This window comes from Lolium perenne, chromosome 4 (genome assembly GCF_019359855.2).
Source record: "Lolium perenne isolate Kyuss_39 chromosome 4, Kyuss_2.0, whole genome shotgun sequence".
In the NCBI taxonomy this organism is placed as follows: domain Eukaryota; kingdom Viridiplantae; phylum Streptophyta; class Magnoliopsida; order Poales; family Poaceae; genus Lolium; species Lolium perenne.
In genome coordinates, this window is record NC_067247.2 from 392827889 (window position 1) to 392854463 (window position 26575).

Below are 26575 nucleotides of genomic sequence, written 5' to 3' on the forward strand. Positions count from 1 at the left end.
GGCGGCGACGCGCTGTTCCGGCTCGACACGCCGGAGGGCACCGGGGACTCCGGCCAGGGCTCCCACTGCGCCCTTTCCCAGGCGGAGTGCGGGTTCAGCGGGCTCGCCGGCCTGCGCAGCCGTGCCCTCCGCGCGGACTCCTGCCGGAGCTGCTCCTCCGCTGCGGCTGCAGCTCCGCTTGTAGCCGGAGCGTGGCTAGGCGCTCCTCCTCCGCCAGGCGCGCGGCCCGGCGCTCCTCCTCCTCCCGGAGCGCCGCCTGACGCGTTGCCTCCTCCTGACGGCGCGCCAGCTCGAGGAAGCCCCACGCCTCCGCCTGGGCGTCCTCCCCGGGCCTTGCGGCCGCCTCCTCCGCCGCGGAGGTGCGCAACGTCTCGGCGAGGTGCGGCCATTTGGCCAGCTCGTCGAGGTCGCCTGCTCGCGGACGCCGCGAGCGCCGCCTGCAGCCTCCGGGTCGTCCTCCTCCTCCCGGGGCTGCGGCCGTGGCCGGGGCCGGGGCGCGGGCTCGTTGATGTAGAGGCCGCCGGGCGGCGGCCAGCCCGCCTAGCGGTGTGCGTGGCTGCGCGCGAGGCCGCGCCGTCGCGGATGTGAAGCACGTGCGCCGGCGCGGATCGTGCTCCACCTCGAACCACAAGTCCCGATTGGGACTTGCGTCGCCGTACGCGGGGTCCCGCCGGAGGTCCACCGGCGGATTGAGCGCGGCGCTCCGGATCTCGGCGTAGCGGGCGCGGCCGGAGCCGGATGGGCGGCACCGGAACCCGATCCGGGCTCAGGTGCCGCCGTGGGGAGGTGCACGTCCCCACGGCATTGGGACGCCGGCGTCCCAACATCCGCGCCGCCGCTACGGTGACGTAGATCCGGCCGCGTCGGGCGTCGCCGGCGGCCCCATGGCGAACGGCGCGGCGCGACCGGCGATTCTTTGCCGGCCTCGTGGTCGTTGGCGGATGGCGAGAACTCGCGCTTCGGGGCCATGGCGGCGCGGAAGCTTCGAGCTCGCGCGTGCGGCCGGAGTGGAAAGTGGTTACTGGATAGGGACAGTCCCCTTCCCCAGTCCATATTTAATAGGACTGGGGCACCGACTGGTGGGCCAGCCACGCGGACAGGCAGACACGCGAGGACGCCGCGTGCCATCCGCGGCCACGCAAACCCGGCTCAGATTTGGACCGGGTTTGCGTCGTTCCGGACGCCGCGACCGTCCGCTTTTGCGGTGCGTCCCCGCGTTGGGCCGGGGTTTTTGTCCGGCTGGACCCATCCGGACGCGCGGGCGCGGGATGGGTCGCCCGGTTGGAGATGCCCTCACGGCTTTGACGCTGGGTGGATCGCCGCCTTGGGAATTTCAAAGCACGTAGGTTGTGTCGTAAACCACGTGGTACATGTTTCTGTAGTGTTGCTTGCTTGATACTATTGTATCGACCGTCTTGACATCTTCTGCGGAGTATTCAATTTGACGCGCGCCCACCTTGCAGGATGTATCCTTGGGAAAACATCGGGAGCATGCAAGGGCAAGCCCTGGATGGACTCGATACAGTGACCTCTTACGTTGTGTGGCCGCGCGCCGGATGGCGCCGAGCACGATGTGATGGCCGGAGACGTGCCCGACCACCACACGCTGCTCAGTGTGCTCGCTCACACACACGCACGCCACGCAACTTAACTGTGTGCGCCGCACGGCACGGTGGGCGTCCGCCTCGCCGGGCATGCATGCAGAGCAAACCCCTGGATCGATCGTCACAGTGATCTCGGACGTCTGCTGCGGTCACCGGCTACAGCTGGGCACGACGCGACACCACTGCAGAGTGTGCCCGGACACACGTAAACTGCGTGCGCCGCTCGGCTCGGCACGGCACGGCACCGTGGGCGCCCGCCGACCATTCGCGACACCCACAGTGGCGCACAGCGCGCCGGGAGGTGGCCTGGAGCAGCGGCGGCGTGGCCCGCTCCGCTCCGGCCGGACCCGCCGTCGCGTCACCAGTACCTTGTCCCGTCATCCCAACCATCTCCGGCCGGCCATCGCGCGCCGCTCTCTCCAATCATTCAGCGACATGGATGGAACCGGCCAGCCGGCCAGCGCAGCCGTCCGTGCGCCAGCCGGTTCCACCTTGACATGTGATGGATCTCCACGACGTCAGCAGCAAGATCGTGTCACTTTGCAGTGCACCAATGGTCCCTGTACTATGCCCAAGGAAAGAAGCTACTAGAGAGCAAACACAAAATGGCATTTGGCCGACGTGATACATATACGCATGCGTTTTTCATGTCTCGGTCGAGTGGGCTGTCACGCTCGACGTCACACATGAAAGTAAAAACTTGGAAGGAAGGAAGAAAAGGCCAAGAAAGTGCAGGTAACGCCACTGTCACCATCGAAACAATTTCCCCTAGCCTACAGGTAGCCACCACGGTAGACCGCAACTCGTGCTCGTGTTTGCGTCGTCTTCTTAACCGCAGACGAGAGAAGAGCTCGATCAGTCGTAACCAACCGTCGGTTTCCATCGTCCAGCAGTGCTTTCTGGTGGCGGCTGTGAAAGTGGAGCGGATCTCGGGCTGTTAACATCCTGATGGAAACATTTCCCCGCCCGTAGAGCCAAACTGAACTCGATCTTCTTTCTTATTATTAATATCAGCTCTGTAAGTGGATCTGAGTACGCAGTTTCAAATCACCAAATTTTATCAAATTCGCTATTTTTGTGTACCCCACAATTAGAACAATTTTAGCTTTGCGATTTTCCATGTTGGTGGCTCATGATATTTGTTACAATCGTGACAGGTAAAGAGGAAGAAGTAGATCAAATCTATACATAACAACACAACGAGTTTGACGTGGAAAACCCCTCCAACAAAAGGAAAAAAAAAACCTATGGGCGCCCGCTAACAAATTTCACTGTCGTGCGGTTACACAACGCTATGAATCTCAGAGATTCAACTTATCTTGTGCGGCAGCATACAAAGCGGTATATATAGCGGTGGCAACCTAGGTCGATGATGATCCACTCGGTCCAAGCATAGGGGCGAAGCTCTCAGATGGTTTAGGGCCCTTAACACCGTTTCTAACATGTGACCCAAGATTTTTGTATCGTATACACCACAATCATTCAACAAATTCTAAAATAGCACTCTCTCAATTCATAAATAAGTGACTAATTTTTGTCGATACTTCCTTATACGATAAGATAAAGTTGAATCACTTATTTCTGAATGAAGATTGTATGACACAATTATACAATAACTTTGAAAAGTAGGCAGCGTAATAATAGAAAAAGGCATACCATGATATTTTGTATGTGCATAATGTCTATGCTTTGTACCATTACGTGGCTCATTTTTAAAATGGTATACTGCAATATTCTGGGCCATATTTAAAATCACATGGCCCATTTTCTAAGAAGTGTAGTATAATTATGGTAGTATGATATAGTAATCTGAGCCCACCAGTTTGATGCGCACTTAAGAGCTCTAAAACATTGATTTGGGCTGCAAGTATTAAACCCAAAAAAATGGGGTTAGATGCAAAAGTTGTTTTGATTGTGTATTTTCTTTTTTTTTTTAGATAAAAGGCAACAGCGTGCCCGACTTTAAATTAATAAAGCCCTGAGGTTTAACAAGGTTTACAGTGCTGCGGCATACAGCTTAGCCAAAAGTAACAACAGACTAGGGGAATAACAACGGTGATAAGACGAAACACAGGAAAAGCAGGGGCAAGCTCCATGGACAAGATATGCTAAGTCTTCACTGGCTTGGTTGTCCTGGTCTCACGGCGGCGTATAGCTCCCTCAGCTTGTTCTCCACCCACCGGAGGCCCTCCCTGTCGCTTGACTTTGCCTTGACGCTCCATAGCTGTATAAAGAGAGCAGTTTTGAAAATCACGTTAGCGGGATGGTTAATCACTTTCTTTTCAATAGTGAGTTTATTACGAATGTTCCACAGGGCCCAAGATTGGGCGAGAAAGAGAAACCACAAAAGCCTACGGGCCCTTCCCGCAAGGCTGGAAAGAATAGCATGGAACTGTGGGAAATTTCCAGGGTTCCAGTTACAGTCGAGGATCTCACGGATTGCACTCCAGGCGAATTTTGCAATAGAGCAAGCGAAGAAAATATGGCCCGCATCTTCCATTTGGCCACAGAGGGCGCAGTTACCCGAGGCGGGGCCGTAGTCATACAACAATGTTGTCATACATTGGTGTTGTGTGCAATTTTATCTTGATCTTTGGTGAATAGATTCGAGGCGCATGTTTTTTGTCTCAGTATTTTGAGTGATCATACGTCTAAAACAGACTCCGTATGATTTCTTGTCTTGCAGAGATTTTATCATTGATTTTACTATATATAGATAGATAGTGTTGAGCTATTCATTATTCATACACGTAGAATTGAAGATTTCGGAGATTTCTTGATAATTGAAAGACATGTCGTGTTTCCTCTGATGACATTATCACCTCATTGAGTTGGTGTTGCTTTTACCCGGGGGGGGGGGGGTGACATAGACAACTTCAAGGGATTTCCCAACAACAGAGATCATCAACATCAAGTTGTGCGTCGATCTAGAGATATTAAAAATTCTGGATCGATAGAAATACAAATGGTTTTCGGAAAAGAAAAAAATTCCATTCCGTTGGCATTCTACTTATAATCAAATATATTTTTATTTGCCGTATTGTGATCCAAGTTTATTCTGAAGGGTGGCTAATTTCTGACGAGCGGAGCGAGGCCCGTTGCCGATAGGCTTGGGCCGAAATTTTAGTAAGTTTGAGTTCTGTGAGCACTGCATTCGGTAAGCATAAAAGTGTTAAATTCAATGCTTCCTTCATACCACCAAACGGATTATAGATTATGTGCATACTGATGTGTGGGGACCTTTAGAAAGTGGAAATTTTTGATAGAGAAGCAAACATAAAAGAAAGTTAAATTGCTTCGCACTAACAATGGCATGGAATTTTGTTCTTCTATCTTTAATGATTATTGCAGCGATGAAGACATTGTCAGGCACCACACCATCCCATACACTCCTCAACAGAATGGTGTGGCGTGGAGTATGAACAGAACCATCATCTCCAAGGCTCGCTGCATGTTGTCTAATGCTGGTATGCATAGACGTTTTTGGGCTGAAGCAACCTTCACCGCCTGATACTTGATAAATAGGTCACCTTGCATTCCGCTTAATAATAAAACTCCTATTGAGGTATGGTCTGATTCACCTGCTGATTATTCACAGTTGAGAGTTTTCGGTTGCACTACTTATGCTCATGTTGATAGTGGGAAGTTAGAGCCTATGGCTGTTAAGTGTGTGTTTCTTGGTTATGGTTCAGGAGTTAAGGCATACATGTTATGGAATCCTGAAACTAAGAAAGTTTTGCGTAGCAGAAATGTTGTCTTTAATGTGACTGTCATGTTTCATAAGAGTTCATCTACAGATTTTTCTGTTGCTATTGATTTTTCTGTTGTTTCTGATGATGAGCAACAGAGGATTAGCGTGCAGGTGGAGCACGTGGAGGAGAAAGAAAATGGTGTTGCTGATGTTATTGTTGTTTAGCACTCACCACCAGTTTTGCAGCAAACAAATAGTTCAATTGCTGCTAATAGACCGATGCGTAACAAAGGTCCACGTCCTCGTTTAATTGAAGAGTGTAATCTGGTTCATTATGCTCTGAGTTGTGCTGAACAGGTGGAGCATGATACTAAACCTGCTACATATGCTGAGGCCGTTGCATCCATTGACCGTGAGAAGTGGATTTCTGCTATGCAAGAGGAGATGCAGTCGCTTGACAAGAATGACACATGTGATGTTGTGTGCTTGCCTAAACAAAAGAAGGTCGTCCGCTGTAAGTGGATATTTAAAAGAAAGAAAAATTTGTATCCTAGTGAGCCTCTGAGGTTTAAGGCAAGGTTAGTAAAAAAACGTTTCAGTCAAATTCTAGGTATTGATTACAATGATGTCTTCTATCCGGTTGTGAATCATTGTTCTATTCGTGCATTCTTTGGTATTGTGGCTATGCATGATCTTGAGCTTGAGCAGCTAGATGTAAAGACTTATTTTCTCCATGGTGAGCTTGAGAAGGAGATATACATGGACCAGCCTGAAGGTTTTGTTGTGCCTAGTAAGGAGGATCTTATTTACAAGTTGAAGAGGTCCATTTATGGTCTGAAATACTCTCCAAGATAGTGGTATAAAAGGTTTGATTCATTTATGTTTGCACATGAGTTTAAGAGATCTCAGTGTGATAGTTGTGTTTATATCAAGTTTGTTAATTGATCACCAATATACTTGTTGTTATATGTTGATGATATGTTGATTGCTGCCAAGAGCAAGAAAGCAATCACTACTTTAAAGTCACAATTAAGTAGTGAGTTTAAGATAAAGGATATTGGTGATGCTAAGAAACTACTAGGTATGGAAATTACAAGAGACCGGAATCTAGTGTGTTATTTATTAGTCAGCAAAATTAGATTTAGAAAGTTCTTCATCGATTTAACATGCATGATGCAAAATATGTTAGTACACCAATTGCTCCTCACTTAAAATTGCCTAGTACTGATGGAGATACTGAGTACATGTCACGAGTTCCATATTCTAGTGTCGTTGGTTCCTTGATGTAAGCCATGGTTTGTTCTCGTCCTGATTTGTCATATGCTATGAGTTTGGTCAGGCGATACATGGATAATCCTGGTAAAGAACATTGGAAAGGTGTTCATTGGATTTTCAGGTACCTTGGTGGCACATCCAAAGCTTGCTTGAAGTTTGGCAAGATCGGTGAGGGACTCGCAGGCTATGTGGATTCAGATTTTGCTGCCGATTTGGATAAGATCAGATCACTCACTGGTTATGTGTTCAGTGTTGATGGATGTGTTTTGAGTTAGAAGGCAACGTTGCAACCTTTTGTTGCCCAATCTACAACCGAATCAGAATATATGACTATTGTTGAAGCTTGCAAAGAGTCTGTTTGGTTGAAAGCTTTGTATGCTGAGCTTTGTGGAGATGATTCTTGCATTAACTTGTTTTCTGACTGTCAAAGTGCCATATACCTTACGAAGATCAAATGTTTCATGAGAGAATAAAGCACATTGATATCAAGTATCATTATGTTCGCGACATTGTTGCACAAGGTATACTGAAGGTATGCAAGATAAGTACTCATGATAATCCTGCTGATATGATGATAAAGTCATTTCATATTTCCAAGTTTAAGCTTTGCTCGAGTTTAGTTGTATAACTGTTTAGTCCAAGTGTCTGTTGGCGTTAGCAAGTGTTTTCTTTGTTGATTCAGGAGATTATTGAAGTTCATGCTACAACATGAAATTTATCTCAAGGCGGAGTTTGTTGTATTGTGATCCAAATTCATTCTAAAGGGAGGCTAACTTCTGACGAGCGGAGCGAGACCCGTCGCCGGTAGGCTTGGGCCGAAGCTTATGTATACCTCTTGTAAGACGTCGGCTAGGGTTTATCAGATTATAAGATAACCCACGACGTTTGTAAACACTCCCCAGTATAGTGAAGTTTTGCTGCCTAGTGCTTGTGGTTTTACCTCTTTTTGTTGGAGAGGGTTTTCCACGTTAAAATCTTGTGTCCCCTGTGTGGGTTTCTTTATCGTTCTTCGTTATTTGCTTATCGCGTTTATAACACTATTTTTAGGGATTGAGTTAGAATTATATGCATTGTTAATGTCTCGAAACTATTTTGGCCTTTTACATCTTCTTTTAGAGTTTGCTACCTCAGATTATTTTCGCATTCGTCACTACCCAAGCCTCCTGGTGACGGGTCTCGCTCCGCTAATGAAAAGTTAGCCTTTAAATAAATTTATATCACAATTTAAGAATATTTACTAACTCTAGATTTTCTCCCATATATTTTCAAAACTTAAAATGTCTTTTAAATTTCTTTTAAAGTAAAAGAATCACTGGAGCTCGAAAGATTGTGTGAACACATGCTCACTCGAGAACGACAGCTGGTAAAGGAATTGTGACATGTGCTGCCCTTAACGAAAATGGAGATCCCACGATCTTCTCAGCATTTAGCCATATCCTCCTCGTGAAATACTAGAGAGTAGATCCAAATTCCACCAAAAGAATCCAACTGCATCTACCTGGAGATTCCAAGTCATTTCTCGACGTGGGACCCACCTCGACAATGCATGCATGAGTGAGTGAGTCAGCACCGTCGCTCTCCTGCCCTTTTGGCCTTCCTCTCCGATTCCGGCTCCACCGCTCATATAAGCAAAGCGAAACCCTTCAAAGCCGAGAGTGGCAAAACAAGCTGCCGAAACCAGGGCACGCATTTGGGCAGGGGGCCAAAGCAAGAACGTCGTCACTAGGCCGCCGTGAGCCGGCGATCGATGGAGATGCCGCGGTCGACAAGCGCGGGCTCGTTCCGGTTCCTTGGCCTGCTGAAGCTGCCGGAGGCGGGCGCCGAGGACACGGCGGGGGCGTGCTTCGAGCTGGACGAGCGCGACGTCGTCTGGCCGGCAGGCGCTGGCGGCGGTGGAGGCGTGGACGGCTGGGCGTCCGCGCCGGCGCTCGAGAACACGGCGCCGCGGCGCGCAACGGCGCGGCGTCACGCGGCGCACGCCGTGCCGCAGAGCTTCGGGCTGTCGTCGCTCCTGGCCGAGGGCGGCGGCGAGCAGCAACTGCACATGCACGCGGGGGTGGCCGTGCCAGTGAGGGCTGGGGCGCCGGAGCAAGGCGCCGTGGCACCGAGGCAGTCGGCGCCGGTCAGGGTGCCGGTGTGGCCAGGGAAATCAACGTCCGGGCGCCGCGCCGTGGAGAGCGTCAAGAAGGCCGAGGAGTCGGAAGACGAGGACGGGGAGGAGATGGTGCCGCCGCACGTGGTGACGGCGCGGCGGGCCGCGCGGTCGTCGTCGGTGCTGGAGGGCGCCGGGCGCACGCTCAAGGGCCGCGACCTCCGACGCGTCCGCAACGCCGTGCTCCGCCAGACCGGCTTCCTCGACCTCTGAATTCTCGGGAGAAGAATGCCGGCGTGATCGATGGCCAAACATCCAAGCTCGTCGCCAGTCGCCTCTTCATGTTCAGCTCCTGCCAGCAGCCTCCATCCTTCCCTGCCTCTAGTCGTGTTCCGCTTCCATCTTCATGTCTGGAGTTGTGCCCACCTGAATTGAATTCAATATACATTCAATTTCATTGGTTCTTCAGTGTTTGATGCTGCTGACTCCAACTACTACAGTATCATCATCTACTCCAGAACTGAAATCAATAATGGAGATCCAATGGTAGGCCAGCATATCAGACCTGCAAGATTCTCTGAATTATTTTCTCTCGAATCCCCATATACTCATCAAACAATAATACAGATCCAAATGCAGTACAATACTCAATTCTCAGTGTGGCACCCAAAGTCTCAAACAAACAATGTCTGATTAGCCCATGGTGACAGTCTATGATGTGATCGACTGGTCACATAGGCAGCACTTGATTAAACAAACCATGACTTTGACATGAGCAATGCTTCCATAAACACACTGCTAATATAGTACTAAACCCTACTGCACTAGCAGATCATCATCATACACACAACAACCAGCCTAGCTAGTATAAAACGCATAGCATCTGCAGCTAGGTGGTTGGTTCACACCAGAATATGGGCGATTTGCACAAAAATAACCCAAAAGTGAAAGAAAAGCACAGAATGACCCTCCGGCGAAACTATTTCACCAATCTAACCTTTTTGTGTGGCGCCCCTTCCACGGGCGCCACACATGCCCATGTGGCTCCCCTCCTGCCGGCGCCACTGACCCAGCCGACGTGGCCCCCTCGCCGCTGAGCTGGTGCGCCCATCCGACGTGGCAGCATGTGTGGCGCCCCTCCCAACGGCGCCACACATGCCAACTTATATCAAGTTTTGGGTCGAAAACATCCAGGGGCTCCGGAACCTCTGGGACTTAGCCGTTTTGCGAGGCTCGATGTGTGGCGCCGATGCCACGGGCGCCACACTAGCATGTGTGGTGCCGATGCCACGGGCGCCACACATGCACTTAAGTGTGGCGCCGCGCCGCGCGCCTTGACCCGACTCCAAATGGTTCTTCTCTCTGTTTCTTCTCTTCTCCCAGGAAACCGCCGCCGCCGCCCGACTCCCCTTCGTCCCCCCCACCAAATCGACCAAGCAATCGTCAGATCAGGCCGGCCAAGTCCTTCCTCCTCCATTCCTCAAGGTATTCCCCTTCGATTCCCTCTGATTCGTCCACTATTGTTGGTGGATTTGGTAGATTTGGGTATGAACCCTAGACATGGAAATTGATGTTGGTGGATTTAGATATGAACCATTGATATGTTAGTGCAAGATTTTGGTGGATTTGGATATGAACCATTGATTTGGTGGAACCCTAGATATGTACCATTGATATGTTGGTGCAAGATTTTGGTGGATTTAGATATGAACCATTGATATGTTGTTCTTGACTATATTATGAAATTTTACATGTATGTGTTGAAATGGATATGTAAGTGTTGAATGTGTATGTGTAGGAACCCTAGATATGTTAGTTGATTTGGATATGAACCCTAGATTTGGATATGTTGGTGGATTTGGATATGAACCCTAGATTTGGCTATGTAGATATAAAATGGTTATGTATGTGTTCAAATTCTATGTATGTATGTATTGAAATGTCTATTATTTGTGATGGAATAACTCATATTTTTGCTCATAATATGTTGATATAGAATGGCTCATAATATGTTGTATGTGTTGCTCATACATGTAGGATGGTGTGGCTTCTGGATGAAGAGTACGACAGGTTGCACCGGGCTGTTCATATGACGGAGAAGGGAACGGATCTTCAACCTTTGAAGATTCGTTACCATGGCACATCGGATATACCGTATGACGAGAGGTACACGGAGTTCATCCGGCCTACCGGTCTTCTCCCGTTCATATCCCTTGTAAGCCGTGGGGGGCCACTCATGAACCCCTCGGCACTCACCGCCCTTGTCGACCGGTGGAGGCCGGAGACTCACACCTTCCACTTGAGGGCCGGCGAGATGGCCCCTACTCTCCAGGATGTTTCCATGATCCTTGGACTACCTATTCAGGGCGAGCCGCTGTGTATGAACACAGCTTCTGATGGGTGGCGCGAGCAGATGCAGGTGCTTATTGGCATGGCTCCTCTGCTGCCAACAGAACCAAAGAAGAGAGCTCCCGCCGGCGCGTCTTTCGAATGGATCAGGACTAACTTTGGAGAATGCCCGGAAGAGGCCGACGAGGACACTCGGTGGACGTCCGCCCGCGTGTACGGATGGTACATGATTTCGAGGACTCTCTTTCCCGACGGTGGGGGAAGCTGGCCCATTGGTGTTGGCTGAAGGCGCTAACGGTGTTGGATAACCGTTGGAGTTGGGGAACAGCGGCACTTGCCTACCTCTACCGGCAGGTGATGATTTGCTCTATGTACTATTTTCCTATAGTAGTGTGCTAGACAGAGTACTAACCAAATGTCTTACGTGCGCAGTTGGACGAAGCTTGTCGCAGAACTGGGAGCAGGACTGGGAGCGGCGGTATTGGTGGATGCATGCTCCTACTTTCCGTATGGAGCTGGGACCGCCTATCAGTTGGGCGGCCTAGGGTACTGAACGAGAGGCCATGGCCTCATTACCCTCACTTTCCTGATCGGGAGCCCACTTGGGCATACCTTTGGGACAATGTCTCGGAGATGTCGGGCGATCCAAAGATCATGTACATGCAGTACACTGCGGAGTTGGACACTCTTACCGCTGAGCAGGTAACCGATCACTCTTTTGCAATCCTAGTTTTCATTGATTCTACTGGCATGTTCTAAATTCTGAGATGTTTGTATGCTGCAGGTGGAATGGGAGCCATATGGTAGCTACTACCGTATTGGCGCGTCGATGACTGACCTCAACCACAAGTGCACGAAGGAGGCGCGGTTCTGGCGTATGCGCTGCCCACTCATATGCATGTGGCTTGTTGAACACCACCAGCCGCAAAGAGTGATGAGACAGTTTGGGCTGTATCAGGAGTGCCCACCAGTGTGGCAAGACACGGACAAGGCGCTTCATAGGTAAACTTCTGGAATCATGCGATGGAAGATTCTTGATAGAAAAGGTACAAACTAACTTGTTGATTCTTGCAGGCTTGATAGGCAGCGGCAGAGGAAGATCACAAATTGGCCAGTCCATCATAGCGGCCACATCGCAGCGTTCCAACAGTGTTTGGCAGCGGCACGGAATGCTGGCCCTGAGCAGATTGTGCCTCACAACTTCGCCGCTTTCAACAACTACCTCGAGTGGTTCCATGAGAACACGCGTATCGAGTTAGTTAAGCACGCGTATCCTGAGGAGATCTTGGACGACCCCATCCAGTTCGATGAGGTTGGGCAAAGCCAGCACGACAGATTTGCTCGCAGAGGGAGATCGACTTCTATTGCTTCCGAGCTGAACTTCGTGGTATTCTATTCTCTCACTAAGTAGTACATTGATACGTCCAAAACGTATCTACTTTCCCGAACACTTTTGCTATTGTTTTGCCTCTAATTTGTGTATTTTGGATACAACTAACACGGACTAACGCTGTTTTCAGCAGAACTGCTCTGGTGTCTCGTTTTTGTGCAGAAATCCAACTTTCGGGAAAATCCTCGGAATTTATGCAGAAGGCCCTATTTTCCCAGAATAATGTCGGAGCCAGAAGGACAATTGAGGTGGAGGCCCGAGGGCCCCACACCATAGGGCGGCGCGGCCCAGGGGGGGCCCGCGCGGCCCTGTGGTGTGGCCCCCTCGGCCGGCCTCCGACGCCCTCCTTCGGACTACTTATTCGCCTCGACCTAAAAACGCACGGGAAGAAGTCGAAGTCGCCAGAAACCCTCCAGAACGCCGCCACATCGCGAAACTCCGTCGCGGGAGCCAGAAGTCTCCGTTCGGCACTCCGCCGGACGGGGAATTGGAGGAGATCATCGCCGCCATCACCGCCAACGCCTCTACATCAACCAGCCATGTTTCCCCCATCCATGTGTGAGTAATTCCCCCGCTGTAGGCCGAAGGGGATGGTAGGGATTGGATGAGATTGGTCATGTAATAGCATAAGATTGTTAGGGCATAGTGCCTAGTGTCCGTAATTGGTACTTTGATGATATTGTTGCAACTTGTTATGCTTAATGCTTGTCACTAGGGCCCGAGTGCCATGATCTCAGATCTGAACATGTTATTGCTTCATCAAGATATTCATTGTTTATGGTCTTACCTATAAGTTGTATACACATGTCGCTGTCCGGAACCAATGGCCCCGAAGTGACAGAAATTGGGACAACCGGAGGGAATGGTAGCGATGTGAGGATCACATGTGTTCACGGAGTGTTAATGCTTTGCTCCGGTACTCTATTAAAAGGAGTACCTTAATATCCAAAAGAGTTTCCCTTGAGGCCCGGCTGCCACCGGCTGGTAGGACAAAAGATGTTGTGCAAGTTTCTCATTGCGAGCACGCACGACTATATATGGAACACATGCCTATTGATTGCTTTGTACTTGGACACCGTTTTATTATTATCTGCAAATGCCCTGCTATGATTGTTACATGAGTTTCTCTCATCCATGCAACGCCCGTTCATCCGTCCCCGTGCCTACAGTATTTTAATCCTGTAGTTTACTAAAATCACAACTGCTGTCTTTGTTACTCTCTGCGTTATTTCACTATCGCTACTGCTATAAAGCTGTTATCGATAAACTCTTGCGAGCAAGTCTGTTTCAGTGCAGCTGAATTGACAACTCCGCTGTTAAGGCTTCCAAGTGTTCTTTGTCTCCCCTTGTGTCGAATCAATAAATTGGGTTTTACTTCCCTCGAAGGCATTGCGATCCCCTATACTTGTGGGTCATCAAGACTATTTTAAGGCGCCGTTGCCGGGGAGCATAGCTTTATTTGGAAGTTCACTTGGATTAATATTGTTCGCTGCAAATTCTCCATCATGGGTAAACCTCGCGATACTAAGATCGCCATATTACCATCCACTACAAGAAAAGGTACAATTCTGAATACCTCTGCTGCTCTTGATTCACCATCTGTGATTGATAAACTTGTTTCACCGCCGCATGCTTCACATGCGGGTACTTCTGCTGAATCTGAAAACTCTCATAATATTGATAATGTTTCTGCTGTGCTTGATGATAGTGGTTCATTGGGATCCTTTCTAGATGCTACAATTGCTAGGTCTAGACAAATAGAAAATACTGAAACTCCTAATGCTACTACACCTGTTAGTTCACCTGAACTTGATTATTTTAGTGATGATCCTGAGGAAGATTATGTGGAGCTTAATGATGATTTTATTAAAAAATGCAATGCTACTACTGATGCAAGAAAAATTAAAAAGTTGCTTGCAGAACATGCTGTTAGATATAAACTGTCTCCTGATTCTAAGTTTGCCACATCTCCTATAAACATTAAGGATAAAGATTATGATTTTTCCCTTGATCTATCTCATATAGCTATTGTTGAGAAAACACCTTTTTGTGGTACTGAAAAAGAAAGTGCTGTTGAACACATGACTGAGTTATCTACTCTTAGCAGCTTGTTTTCTGATGATGTCAAGATGCGTACTTACTTTGTTGCTAAAATATTTCCATTCTCATTAAAGGATGACGCTAAAACTTGGTATAATAATTTGCCACCTAATTGTATTAAAAGTCCAAAAGAACTGCTTGATGTTTTCTTCCGCAAATACTTTCCTGCTAGTGCTCAACATATTGCTTTGCAGAGAATCTATAATTTTGACCAGGGAGATGAAGAGAAATTGCCTGAGGCTTGGTCGAGATTTTGCTCTCTTATTAGAGCTCGGCCTGAGCATGATCTGGAAAAGCATGATTTACTTGATATATTTTATAGTGGACTAACCATTGAGTCTAGGGCATATCTGGATAGTTGTGCTGGTTGTGTTTTCAGGAAAAGAACTCCGGATGACGCTGAAGAATTATTGGCTAAAATAAGCCGGAATCATGATGATTGGACTACGCCTGAACCAACTCCAACGCCAATATTGAAGAAGAGGGGTTTAATTAAATTGAATGATGAAGATATGAGGGAAGCCAAGAAGTCTCTCAAGGAGAAAGGTATTAAATCTGAAGATGTGAAGAATCTACCTCCTATAGAAGATATATGTGAGATAATTCCCCCTTCATCCATGATTGAGGTAAACTCCCTTCAACGCTTTACTAGGAAAGATATTCCGTATTCGAAACCTCCTGCACAATGCTTAGATGAGTTTGATAATTATATTGTTAAGCAAGAAAATTTTAATATGAGAGTAGAGAATCATTTAATGGAAAATTCTCGAGCTATTAGTGAATTGCATGGTATTGTGGAGAGAACCTCCAATGATGTTAAGATGCTTGTTAAACATTTTCATATGATTCAAACTCAAATTGATCAACTCACTAAAGTGCAAAATGACTTGTTAGGGAATAATTCAAAAGAGAAACATGCTTATGAAGTAACAACTAGAGGTGGTGTCTCTACCCAGGATCCTCTATATCCTGAAGGGCATCCCAAAAGAATTGAACAAGATTCTCAACGCATTGAACCTAGTGCTCATTCTAGGAAGAAAAAGAAGAAGAAACATAAAAATGTTGTAGAATCCTCTGAACCTGTTAATGATCCTAATAGTATTTCTATTTACGATGCTTTGAAACTGAAAGTGGTAATGAACATGATAAAGATAATGATAAGAATGATACTCCTGATAAAGAAGAGGTAGAAGAAGAACCTGAAAAGCATGTTAAAAATAAAAAGTATACTAAAGAAGACTTTATTGCTGAGAAACATGGTAATGAAAGAGAACCTTGGGTGCAAAGGCAAATGCCTTTTCCTGCTAAGAAACTAAAATCAAAGGAAGAAGAACACTATAATAAATTTTGCGATTGGATGAAACCTTTATTCTTGCAAATCCCTTTGACTGATGCTATTAAATTGCCACCTTATTCAAAGTATATGAAAGATATTGTTACTAACAAAAGGAAAATCCCCAATGAGGAAATTTCCACTATGCTTGCTAATTACTCTTTCAATGGCAAAATTCCAAAGAAGTTGGGCGACCCAGGTATACCTACTATTCCTTGTTCCATCAAGAATAATTATGTTAAGACTGCTCTATGTGACTTGGGAGCCGGTGTTAGTGTTATGCCTTTTTCTCTTTATAAGAGACTTTACTTAGATAAGTTGATACCTACTGATATATCTTTGCAAATGGCTGATAAATCTACTGCTATTCCTGTTGGTATATGTGAGAATGTTCCTGTTCAAGTTACTACTAACTGCTTGATATTAACTGATTTTGTTGTGTTGGAAATGCCTGAAGATGATAATATGTCTATTATTCTTGGGAGACCTTTTCTTAACACCGCAGGGGCTGTTATTGATTGCAATAAAGGAAAGGTTACTTTTAATGTTGATGATAAGGAGCATACCGTCTATTTCCCCAAGAAGATTGATAAAGTATGTGGAGTCAATACTATTACTAATGTGAGAAGTATTAAAGTGGGAACTATTGATTGTCCTATATATGAGCCTAAAGAAGAATATCAAACTCTCGTGATTGGATCCATATCAATACAATTCAAGGTAACATGATTGATTTGAGGTTTATTTCTTCTTATGCTATGTAAAAATTATTTGGTGGCAAGACTTGATCAACCTTGTTAACAAATACCTTTTACATGCATAGAGAGGATAAACAACATCTCTTTCTTCCTCCACTTGCTCTAGTTGCTGTAGCATTTTTAATTTGCAAAGTTCCTTAGTTATTTGGAGATTTCAAAAAATTTCCTGGAATAAACTAAATACCCAGAAATGTGCATTTTTCAAAGTTTTCAAAAATTCACAAAAATTATACCGTTGGTCCTATTTTTCGATGAGTCACCTGGGAGCACCAGAGGATGACCTGTGGGGCACCAGAGGGCGCCAAACCACTGGCCGGCGCGGCCAAGGAGGTGGCCGCGCCACCATGTGGTGTGGGCCCCCCTTTGCCCCACTTTGTCATCTCTTTCTCCCAGCACCTTCTCTCTCCCGAAAAAACTCGTACCAAGTTCCTCTCTCTCGCGTTTTTGCTCCAGAGCTCCAGATTTCTCGATCTCTTTGCTGAGCCCAGATTTCCTGCTGAAATTTGGCACATTTGCTCTTCGGTATGTGACTCCTCCACCCATCCAAGTAGAATTTTGTTTGGTTGAGTATATCTTGAATATTTTGCTGCTGTAGGTAACATGTTTAGTGAGCTTGCATGCTTGTTCTAAGATATATAAACTTGTTTTGATGCATGATTAGTACTCTAGCAAGTTCCTATGGTAGTTTCCCTCAATTATATGTCACCAAACCAAATTTTATATCACTTGTTGAAAATTTCAGAGAAGCTATGAAGAAGTTCAACTTTGGGGAGTTGTTCAAGAAAGGGACAACCAGCACCGGGAGGCCTTCTAGGGCCGCCACCCGGATTAGGCGATCATACAATGAAGACATCCTCGCGCCTAGCTTCGCGCCTGAAGAGGACAACGGGCCTCCTAATGCTTCTACTTTTCCATGCTATGATTTTCTAAGGAATGCAGGGATATTGGAGGATTTCTTAACCCTCGTCAACAGGGCAGGGTTAACCACCTATATGGAAGATGAAAGGGAGCAATACTATATGCTCACCAAGATCTTCGTCGAGAGTTTCCAGTTCAACAACAAACAATATGAGCCGACGGTTGCATTCAGGATCTATGGTAATACTGTTACTATGCAATTGAAGGATTTTTGTCGTGCATTGGATATTGCGCCTGTAGGTACAGCAAGTAGGATTGATGACAACCCCCGGGACTTGTTGGAGCTCTACCGAGGGATCACCGATGATGATTGTCGCACCATTCAGCGGGGCAAGATAAGGAACATTCAACTCCCCGCTATTAAGTATTTTGCATACTACATTGCTACTAGCATTCTTGGTAGGGAGAACACTAGCAACATTTCTAGTTACCATCTTGCTTTCTTGAATATTGCACTTACTGGTCAGACATCCTATCACCTTGGTGCTCTTATTGCTCGCCGCCTGACTACCAGGGGGCCTATTTTTGGAGGAACTATTGCACTGCGTGTTTTAACATATCTTAATCTTCCTATTGATCCTAATGATGTGCCATTGGCCCCTAGGAGACTCGACATTACTGCTATGAAGAGTCATCATTTTGTTACCACTGACTCTACTTTAGATAATATGGTGTATAGAATGTTGTTTTCTGACGGGGATGAGAAAGAAATTCCTCTTCCCCAACTAGGTTTGTTAAGTATTGACAGGCAATCATGGTCGTGCACTAAGGAGGAAGTGGATGAGCATTTGAAGATAAAAGACTTCCACCAGCAACATGACTCCGAGGACGCCGGGGCCTCCTACGACCACACCGTCACGTATCCGGGTGCTTCTTCTAGCACATACCCGGAATACGATCCATCTTCGTCATACTACGGGGACACTACCTCATGGGATCGATGGGATTGAGCTCCACTTAGGCCAAAAGCCTAAGCTTGGGGGGAGGTATACCGGCATCACTCATTCTTTGTATATTATGGTTGCTGGATACTTGCACATACTTGTTTTGTTCGTTTGGGTGGTTTTCTAATGAGAGAAAGATGATATTTGGGGAAGTGCTGCCTGAAAACAGATTCTGGAACGTTACCGTAAAAATTCTCAAAAATAGCCAGAGCGTCATTTTGAGCTTCCAATTTTTTTGCAGGTTCCCCAGGTTGTTATCTAACTTTCATTAGTTGAACACTTTTCGATCTGAGCAACGTAAGATTTTTGTAAAAATCGATTTCTGTACTGCTGTCAGGTTTTGGCAGATTTCTGTCATCCTGCTGTTATGTGTTTCTTTTAGTTTGCTATTTCTTGTTCTTGCTTTGTTTCCTTCCCAAAACACAAAAAAACCAAAAATATTTCTGTTGTTTCTCTTCACCATTTGTTTGCTTTGGTTTCTTGCATTTGTTTCACTTTATTTGCTATTGCCAGTTTGCCATAAGAAAATCCAAACAGATTTTGCTTTGTTTGCTTGTTTCCTCTTGTTCTTGTTTCTAATTTGAAAACACCAAAAATATTTGCTATTCTTCTTTGGTTTGTAAAGTTCTTTATGAGTTCAATGGTCTTCGGTGGCTGGAGCGTGGTTTTCATTTCATATTATCCAAGCTACACAAGTGAAAGGGCAATAATGACGATCTACGACAATCTGATTGTGGTGAGAGGCTGGTATGAACTCTATTTGTTTTCATTTTTGTACATATACTCATCCATGTGAGCATGCTTAGTTGGTTCATGTGAGGTATATGTTATTTGAGAAAGTCTAGTAGTTCATGATCTCTCATGTTTAGCACCAATTTATTAATATGAGTAGCATGTCATGGATGTTTGCTTGCATTGTTTTATTCATAAGTAAGTATGGCATTGTGGTATCCTCCTCTGAATAATTCATTCATATCGACTTGGCACATGCTCACGCATGCATATGACTGAACAAAAAGTCAATTAAGCCTCGATGATCTATATTGCTTCAGAGTTCTTGTATCACTTTTATGCCTCCGTTAATTTATTTTGCTGCAAGCATGATTATGACAGTTACTGCTCTCTTGATTTGTCGCTCCCTAGTCTATTGCTAGCCTTCACTTGTACTGAGCGGGAACGCTGCTCGTGCTTCCAAACACCTGAAAACCAAGTTGTTCCAAAAGCGTCCACCATAAATACCTATGCATGGCATTTTCAAACCATTCCAAGTAAATTCTCGTGCGCTACCTTTAAAACCTTCAAAATGCTTCTCAATTTGTGTTTATGTTTCATAGCTCATGAGGAAGTATGTGGTGTTTAGCTTTCAACCTTGTCATTTACTTTTGACGGACTCTCATATGGACTAGTGGCACATCCGCTTATCCAATAATTTTGCAAAAAGAGCTGGCAATGGGATTCCCAGTCCCGAATTAATTAACTTAAATAGACACTCCTCCATGGTTTGTGATTGTTGGACGGCACCCGAAGGATTCGGTTAGCCATGGCTTGTGTAAGCAAAGGTTGGGGGGAGTGTCATCATCATAATAAAACTAAAATTAAAAAAAAGGGGCACTCCTTCATGGTATGAGATTGTTGGCAGGCACCCGAGGATTCGGTTAGCCATGGTTTGTGAAAGAAAGGTTGGAAGGAGTGCCAAATAAATATGCAATAATTCATGGGAGCCGCTCTTGAAAGTCCGGTTGGCGAGGTAGTTAGTGTACCCATTACCATTCGTTGACAACAACAAACACCTCTCAAAATAATTTTACTCCTGATTTATAAAAATGAAAAGCTCTAGCGCATGTTAATCCCTGCTTCACTCTGCGAAGGGTCAATCTTTTACTTTTATGTTGTGTCTCCATTATTTCTTTGAGCACTATCTTGAGAGCACAACTGTCATTCTTAGTATAATATGCTTGTCTCAAAATATGATTGATTGTGGTATAACTTTGATGCATTTATCTTTTGACAATCACTACTTCTAGTCTTTCTATGAACTCCAGAGGTGCCCGGGCATTTATATTTTGCCAATCAAACACAGGCAAGCGAGATACCACTTTATCATACTCTCTTATGAACATTGCAATCCTGCTTATATACATGATTCATGATGCTTATTATTAATTGTTGGTACCTCTTCATGATTGACATGGCTGTTAGATGATCTTATTTGCATGTATCTCATTATGAACTGCTTAAGTATTAGCCATAGCATGAGAATATATACATCATATGAGCAAATGTGTTCGTGAAAGTTCTTTTATCGCTCAGTTGTTAACTGAATTGCTTGAGGACAAGCAATAAGCTAAGCTTGGGGGGAGTTGATACGTCCAAAACGTATCTACTTTCCCGAACACTTTTGCTATTGTTTTGCCTCTAATTTGTGTATTTTGGATACAACTAACACGGACTAACGCTGTTTTCAGCAGAACTGCTCTGGTGTCTCGTTTTTGTGCAGAAATCCAACTTTCGGGAAAATCCTCGGAATTTATGCAGAAGGCCCTATTTTCCCAGAATAATGTCGGAGCCAGAAGGACAATTGAGGTGGAGGCCCGAGGGCCCCACACCATAGGGCGGCGCGGCCCAGGGGGGGCCCGCGCGGCCCTGTGGTGTGGCCCCCTCGGCCGGCCTCCGACGCCCTCCTTCGGACTACTTATTCGCCTCGACCTAAAAACGCACGGGAAGAAGTCGAAGTCGCCAGAAACCCTCCAGAACGCCGCCACATCGCGAAACTCCGTCGCGGGAGCCAGAAGTCTCCGTTCTGGCACTCCGCCGGGACGGGGAATTGGAGGAGATCATCGCCGCCATCACCGCCAACGCCTCTACATCAACCAGCCATGTTTCCCCCATCCATGTGTGAGTAATTCCCCCGCTGTAGGCCGAAGGGGATGGTAGGGATTGGATGAGATTGGTCATGTAATAGCATAAGATTGTTAGGGCATAGTGCCTAGTGTCCGTAATTGGTACTTTGATGATATTGTTGCAACTTGTTATGCTTAATGCTTGTCACTAGGGCCCGAGTGCCATGATCTCAGATCTGAACATGTTATTGCTTCATCAAGATATTCATTGTTTATGGTCTTACCTATAAGTTGTATACACATGTCGCTGTCCGGAACCAATGGCCCCGAAGTGACAGAAATTGGGACAACCGGAGGGAATGGTAGCGATGTGAGGATCACATGTGTTCACGGAGTGTTAATACTTTGCTCCGGTACTCTATTAAAAGGAGTACCTTAATATCCAGTAGTTTCCCTTGAGGCCCGGCTGCCACCGGCTGGTAGGACAAAAGATGTTGTGCAAGTTTCTCATTGCGAGCACGCACGACTATATATGGAACACATGCCTATTGATTGCTTTGTACTTGGACACCGTTTTATTATTATCTGCAAATGCCCTGCTATGATTGTTACATGAGTTTCTCTCATCCATGCAACGCCCGTTCATCCGTCCCCGTGCCTACAGTATTTTAATCCTGCTGTTTACTAAAATCACTACTGCTGTCTTTGTTACTCTGCTCGTTATTTCACTACTCGCATCGCTATAAAGCTGTTACCTCTTGATAAACTCTTGCGAGCAAGTCTGTTTCAGTGCGGCTGAATTGACAACTCCGCTGTTAAGGCTTCCAAGTGTTCTTTGTCTCCCCTTGTGTCGAATCAATAAATTGGGTTTTACTTCCCTCGAAGACTGTTGCGATCCCCTATACTTGTGGGTCATCATACATCATCTACATTGCCATGTGAACGCTTCAATTGTGTATGCTATATTTGTCACAGCGGAAGGAGATCGAAAAAACAGCTGAGGAGTGCGAGGTTATGTGGGAGCAGAGCGGGAGAGATGACAAGCCTGTCCGACCGTTGCGGTATTTCATTAAGGTATGATCACCAACTTTGAATGTACGATACTATGATGTGGTGGATTTGTAACCATGAACGGGATGACGCAGAACACTGCACGAAAGATGCGGCGGTTAGCCAGCTTGCTAGGTTGCCGGGAAGCCGAAATCGCTACATCTTCCTCTTCAGAAGAGCGGGAGGTATGGACTATTTTGTTGCTGTCAAACATGTTCTTACTAATTTCAACTTTGTAATCTCATGTGTTCGTGTTTGTGAAGATTCCAGAGGACGAGCTAATTCTGAGTCAAGGCATACTTCCAAAGCGTACCTCGAAGCAAGCCTCACGGTCAGCTTACCAGTTCAAGCCAAGGGGCAAGGGTCCAAACCGGTACACTCCGGAAGATTATGTCAACCGAGGAAAGAAGGTTGTCACTGAGGAGGATGAGGGGCCGCGGCGGAGATCAGCTTTGTCGAAGATGAGGAACGACGAGCCGTTCTCTTCAGAGGAGGAGGAGGATGAGGAGGAGGAGGAGCAGCAGCAGCAGGAGCAGCAGCAGGAGCAGCCACGGCAGCGGACGAAGAGGATGGCCGTCCGGAAGCAGCCCGCGAGGACGGCACGTCGAGGACGCTACTAGGATGTGCCCACGTGTTGTTGTGAACCCTATGTCATGTCGAACCATGGTCTGTAATGCTACTTGTTGTTTGAATCTACGTGCTCCAATGTGACCTATGAAGTGTTATATGTGTATGTCATGAAATGTGACCTATGAAATGTTGTACTCGTAACTGTTGGAGTTTGGTAGGATTTTTCATGTTTTTAACAAAAGTCACTGTGTGGCGCCCTTCCAACTGGCGCCACAAGTGCTTGTGTGGCGCCCGTGGCATCGGCGCCACACATGCCAACTTATATCAAACATTGGGTCGAAAACATCCAGGGGCTCCGGACGATAAGTCCTTAGCCGTTTTCGCGAGCCTCTATGTGTGGCGCCTGTCGCATCGGCGCCACACATGCTAGTGTGGCGCCCGTGGAGTCGGCGCCACACATCGAGCCTCGCAAAACGGCTAAGTCCCAGAGCATTTGTCTCACAGTATGTTTGGGCAATTCCAAGTGCATGTGTGGCGCCGTTGGGAGGGGCGCCACACATGCTGCCACGTCGGATGGGCGCACCAGCTCAGCGGCGAGGGGGTCACGTCGGCTGGGTCAGTGGCACCGGCAGGAGGGGAGCCACATGGGCATGTGTGACGCCCGTGGAAGGGGCGCCACACAAAAGGGTTAGATTGGTGAAATAGTTTCGCCGGAGGGTTAGTCTGTACTTTTCTTTCACTTTTGGGTTATTTTTGTGCAAATCGCCAGAATATGCAATTCCTCTATGATCTATACTACTAGCTTGTACTTGTTCAATCAATCGCCACCAATCATACATTGATCTCGCACATAGTCACATGGGGTGTTGTAGCTAGCAACTGATGGAATCCAGTTGGCCTATCAACTCGCTCAGGTATCCCAATCATTCTTGCGTTCCTCCTCCTCCGTGTGCCACTGCCGTCCAATGCCAGTGGTGGTGACCCGGTGGGGTTGGTAGCGCACGTACACTTGTGGATCCTTTATTACTGAATTTTCTTTTGTTGCTTAGTTGCGGCTTGACGGCTACTACTAGCTTGTGCTATCGAAATCAGAAAAAAAAATAGGATTCAGATCCCTATGCCGTGTGCTCAAGTACCTGCTTGTCTGGTTCCTAATTTTCGAGCTTATTTTTATGTGGATGGACATTGAGGACCTGAACTTTTTTTTTTTCATGCTGGAGCTTTTTGCATTTTTTCTTAGTAACGAGGGCAATTTTTTACCCCAATTTATTAATTAAGCAGAAATATTTTGACAAGATAGTTCGAACTTAAAGAAAAATACAAGGGATTACTCTCCCATGGTTACCCACGAATGGACTTCCCTCTTAATTTTGTTGTTGTGGAAAATCCGCGCACAACTAAGGGCAGGACATGCTTGTTGAGGAAAACCCGCGCATTGCGTTCGCTCCATCTCTCCCAAGTGACGAGTAGCGTGGGGGAGGCGACGGCCTTGCGGTTAGGTGTGGATCCACTCGTCATGATGCTCCACCAATGCTTGATCAAGAGAGCCACCCAAAGATTTAGTTGAATGTTGGGGAAGTATCAAAACAATAGGATTTTAGGGTCAGTGTAAGGCTTTGGCCCGGAGTACAACCCGACCGCGAAGCTCAAGGAGCAGCAAGTCAAGCAGAGGAACGTTGTGGCTGACCACTGAGCTCCACCACACGGACAAAATCGGCACCTCCTGCCATAGCGGATGCCGCTGCAATTTCGGCCTTGTCTCGGGGCCGCTGCCCCAACTTCGCCTTCCATCGCCATCACACTGACCACCTCCTGCGAGGGGACGCAGATTTTCCACAAGTACACACCCTCCACTCCCCACCGCACTATATGTGGCCTTTATTTGTTGGAGATTCGTGCAAAAGTCCACCAGTGAAATGTTTAGATGTTTTACAATTAAAACCCCACCAAAGCTAAATTTGGCAGTATGGCCCATGGATGGGAAAAGCCCCCACCCCCGAGCACCCCTCCCTCATACCTCTTCCCATCGGGGTGAGGCCCCAACAACCGATGCCGCGTTCGACCATGAGAGATAACCATCCACCCCCACACAAGAACTCCCTCCCTCATTCCTCTTCCCCATTGAGGCGACCAAGCCAGCCACCCCACCATGCAGAGGCCCCCGCCTCCCATTGCCTGATGTTCTTGGCGTAGTTCTGAATCTATGTGCGGTGGTTCTCCTCCATGAGTCGAGGAACCGTCGGATCCGGTCGTCCCACGTCGTCGACAATGTGTAACACATAGCCACCGCACGACCATCCCAACCTCCTCCGCGAGGCGGTCCACGTCCTCCATGAACCAGAGAGATCGTCCTCTCCCATTGCGCGTCGGCAGGAGATCAGGGCGAGACGGCCTCGTCTCCTCTCCGTCACCTGCATCAGCTACTACGCGCCACCGAAGCAGGAGCCCGACGGCAACGACGAGGACTACGTTGTAGCGATGTACCGACGCCTAGGCCTCGGCTATCTTCGCCATTAGGTTTAAGTTTTTTTTATATTTGTATGGTTTTTTTCTGAATTGTACAAACTATCGCCGAACTATCCATAAAATCACTATTTTAATAAAATTCAAAATTTGAACTTTCGTTTATGGGGGACGCCGCGATGTATGGGGGCCAAGTGGAGATGCTCTTATTTTTGTTCCTCAATTTAGTAAAATGCTGACATTCCATAAAACTGCCTCAAATTTTAATGGAAGGCTTCTTATAGAAGTGTGTGCGAAGAAATTTCAGGTACTTTTAGAACGCCGAAAGAGTGAACTGCTAGCAATGAATTATAGCGACACGAGAGTAAATGCAACATTTTTTCTTCTGCCTACAAATAGAATTTCTGGTATTTTTAGTAGAACTCCCGGCACTTTCTTTTTGGGCCGGTGATCTTGGGACGTGATGCAGTGTGCCCAGCCCCTGCGTCGCACCACAAACTGGCCTCCTCACGCCGGCACTGTCTTCACCGCGACCCGCAAGGCCCCAGATCGAGCACCATACCAACACCAGCCGTCACTCGCGTCACAGAGGAGGGCCGGACATCCAAATGCGCCGCCGATTAGCTCCGAGAAAAGCCGCCGCAACAGAGCATGGCCCCGCCGATTAGTTCCGAGAAAAGCCGGTGCAACAGAGCATGGCCCCGCCGCCCGCCGAATGAGGATTTTTAAGTTAGCTCAGCGTATACGTTTTGGTTCGTGTCACCGCAGCGCAAGTAACATGGCATGCTCGAATTCCTGTATTTCTTCCTCGCCGTCACTAGACGGCGGTGGTGGTGCCAAGGTGAGCGGCGAGAGGAGGCCGGGGCGATATCCCCCGCAAATACGCCATTTGCAGTTGGACGGTTTAGGAGGGAGCTGGAGTCGCCGGTCACATTGTGGACTGTCGGCATCGGGAGACAGCTCCGGCGCGCGTGCTCTCGTGTGGTGCTTGAACACGGCCTTAGAATCGCTGAAGCACATTGTCATCTCGTGGTCGTCGAACCAGGCGCTCCTCTGATGGAAAAAGAATATGTCGCCAACGTCGAAGCTGTAGCACAGGACCCAACACAGCTTGCTCTCCTCCTCCTCGAGCTGCTTGTTCAGCGGCGGCGAAGATAAGACCCAGAACTTGAGCTTCCGGACAATGGTCTGCTGGCCC

At 47.2% G+C, this 26575-nt stretch overlaps 2 protein-coding genes across 2 annotated transcripts; both read left to right on the top strand.

Annotated features, from left to right (window-relative positions):
• The first annotated feature begins 8191 nt into the window (after positions 1 to 8191).
• On the top strand, positions 8192 to 9130 carry LOC127297524 (uncharacterized). The gene has a single exon (XM_051327852.2). It carries the CDS (start codon positions 8318 to 8320, stop codon positions 8933 to 8935), a length of 618 nt encoding a protein of 205 aa, XP_051183812.1. The 5' UTR covers positions 8192 to 8317; the 3' UTR covers positions 8936 to 9130.
• A 2100-nt stretch (positions 9131 to 11230) lies between these two features.
• LOC127349296 (serine/threonine-protein phosphatase 7 long form homolog) lies at positions 11231 to 25431 on the top strand. Its single transcript, XM_071818375.1, has 8 exons — positions 11231 to 11365; positions 11444 to 11713; positions 11796 to 12013; positions 12086 to 12398; positions 22270 to 22368; positions 22440 to 22529; positions 22608 to 22888; positions 25335 to 25431. Exons 1-8 carry the CDS (start codon positions 11231 to 11233, stop codon positions 25429 to 25431), a joined length of 1503 nt encoding a protein of 500 aa, XP_071674476.1.
• Positions 25432 to 26575: the final 1144 nt, after the last annotated feature.

Bases quoted from the DNA above. Each gene is read 5' to 3' on its own strand.
- LOC127349296 (XM_071818375.1), top strand. From the start codon at position 11,231: ATGGTACATGATTTCGAGGACTCTCTTTCCCGACGGTGGGGGAAGCTG. The intron at 11,366-11,443 runs GTGATGATTTGC...TTACGTGCGCAG, and splicing joins TTGCCTACCTCTACCGGCAG to TTGGACGAAGCTTGTCGCAG. The intron at 11,714-11,795 runs GTAACCGATCAC...TGTATGCTGCAG, and splicing joins ACACTCTTACCGCTGAGCAG to GTGGAATGGGAGCCATATGG.
- LOC127297524 (XM_051327852.2), top strand. From the start codon at position 8,318: ATGGAGATGCCGCGGTCGACAAGCGCGGGCTCGTTCCGGTTCCTTGGC.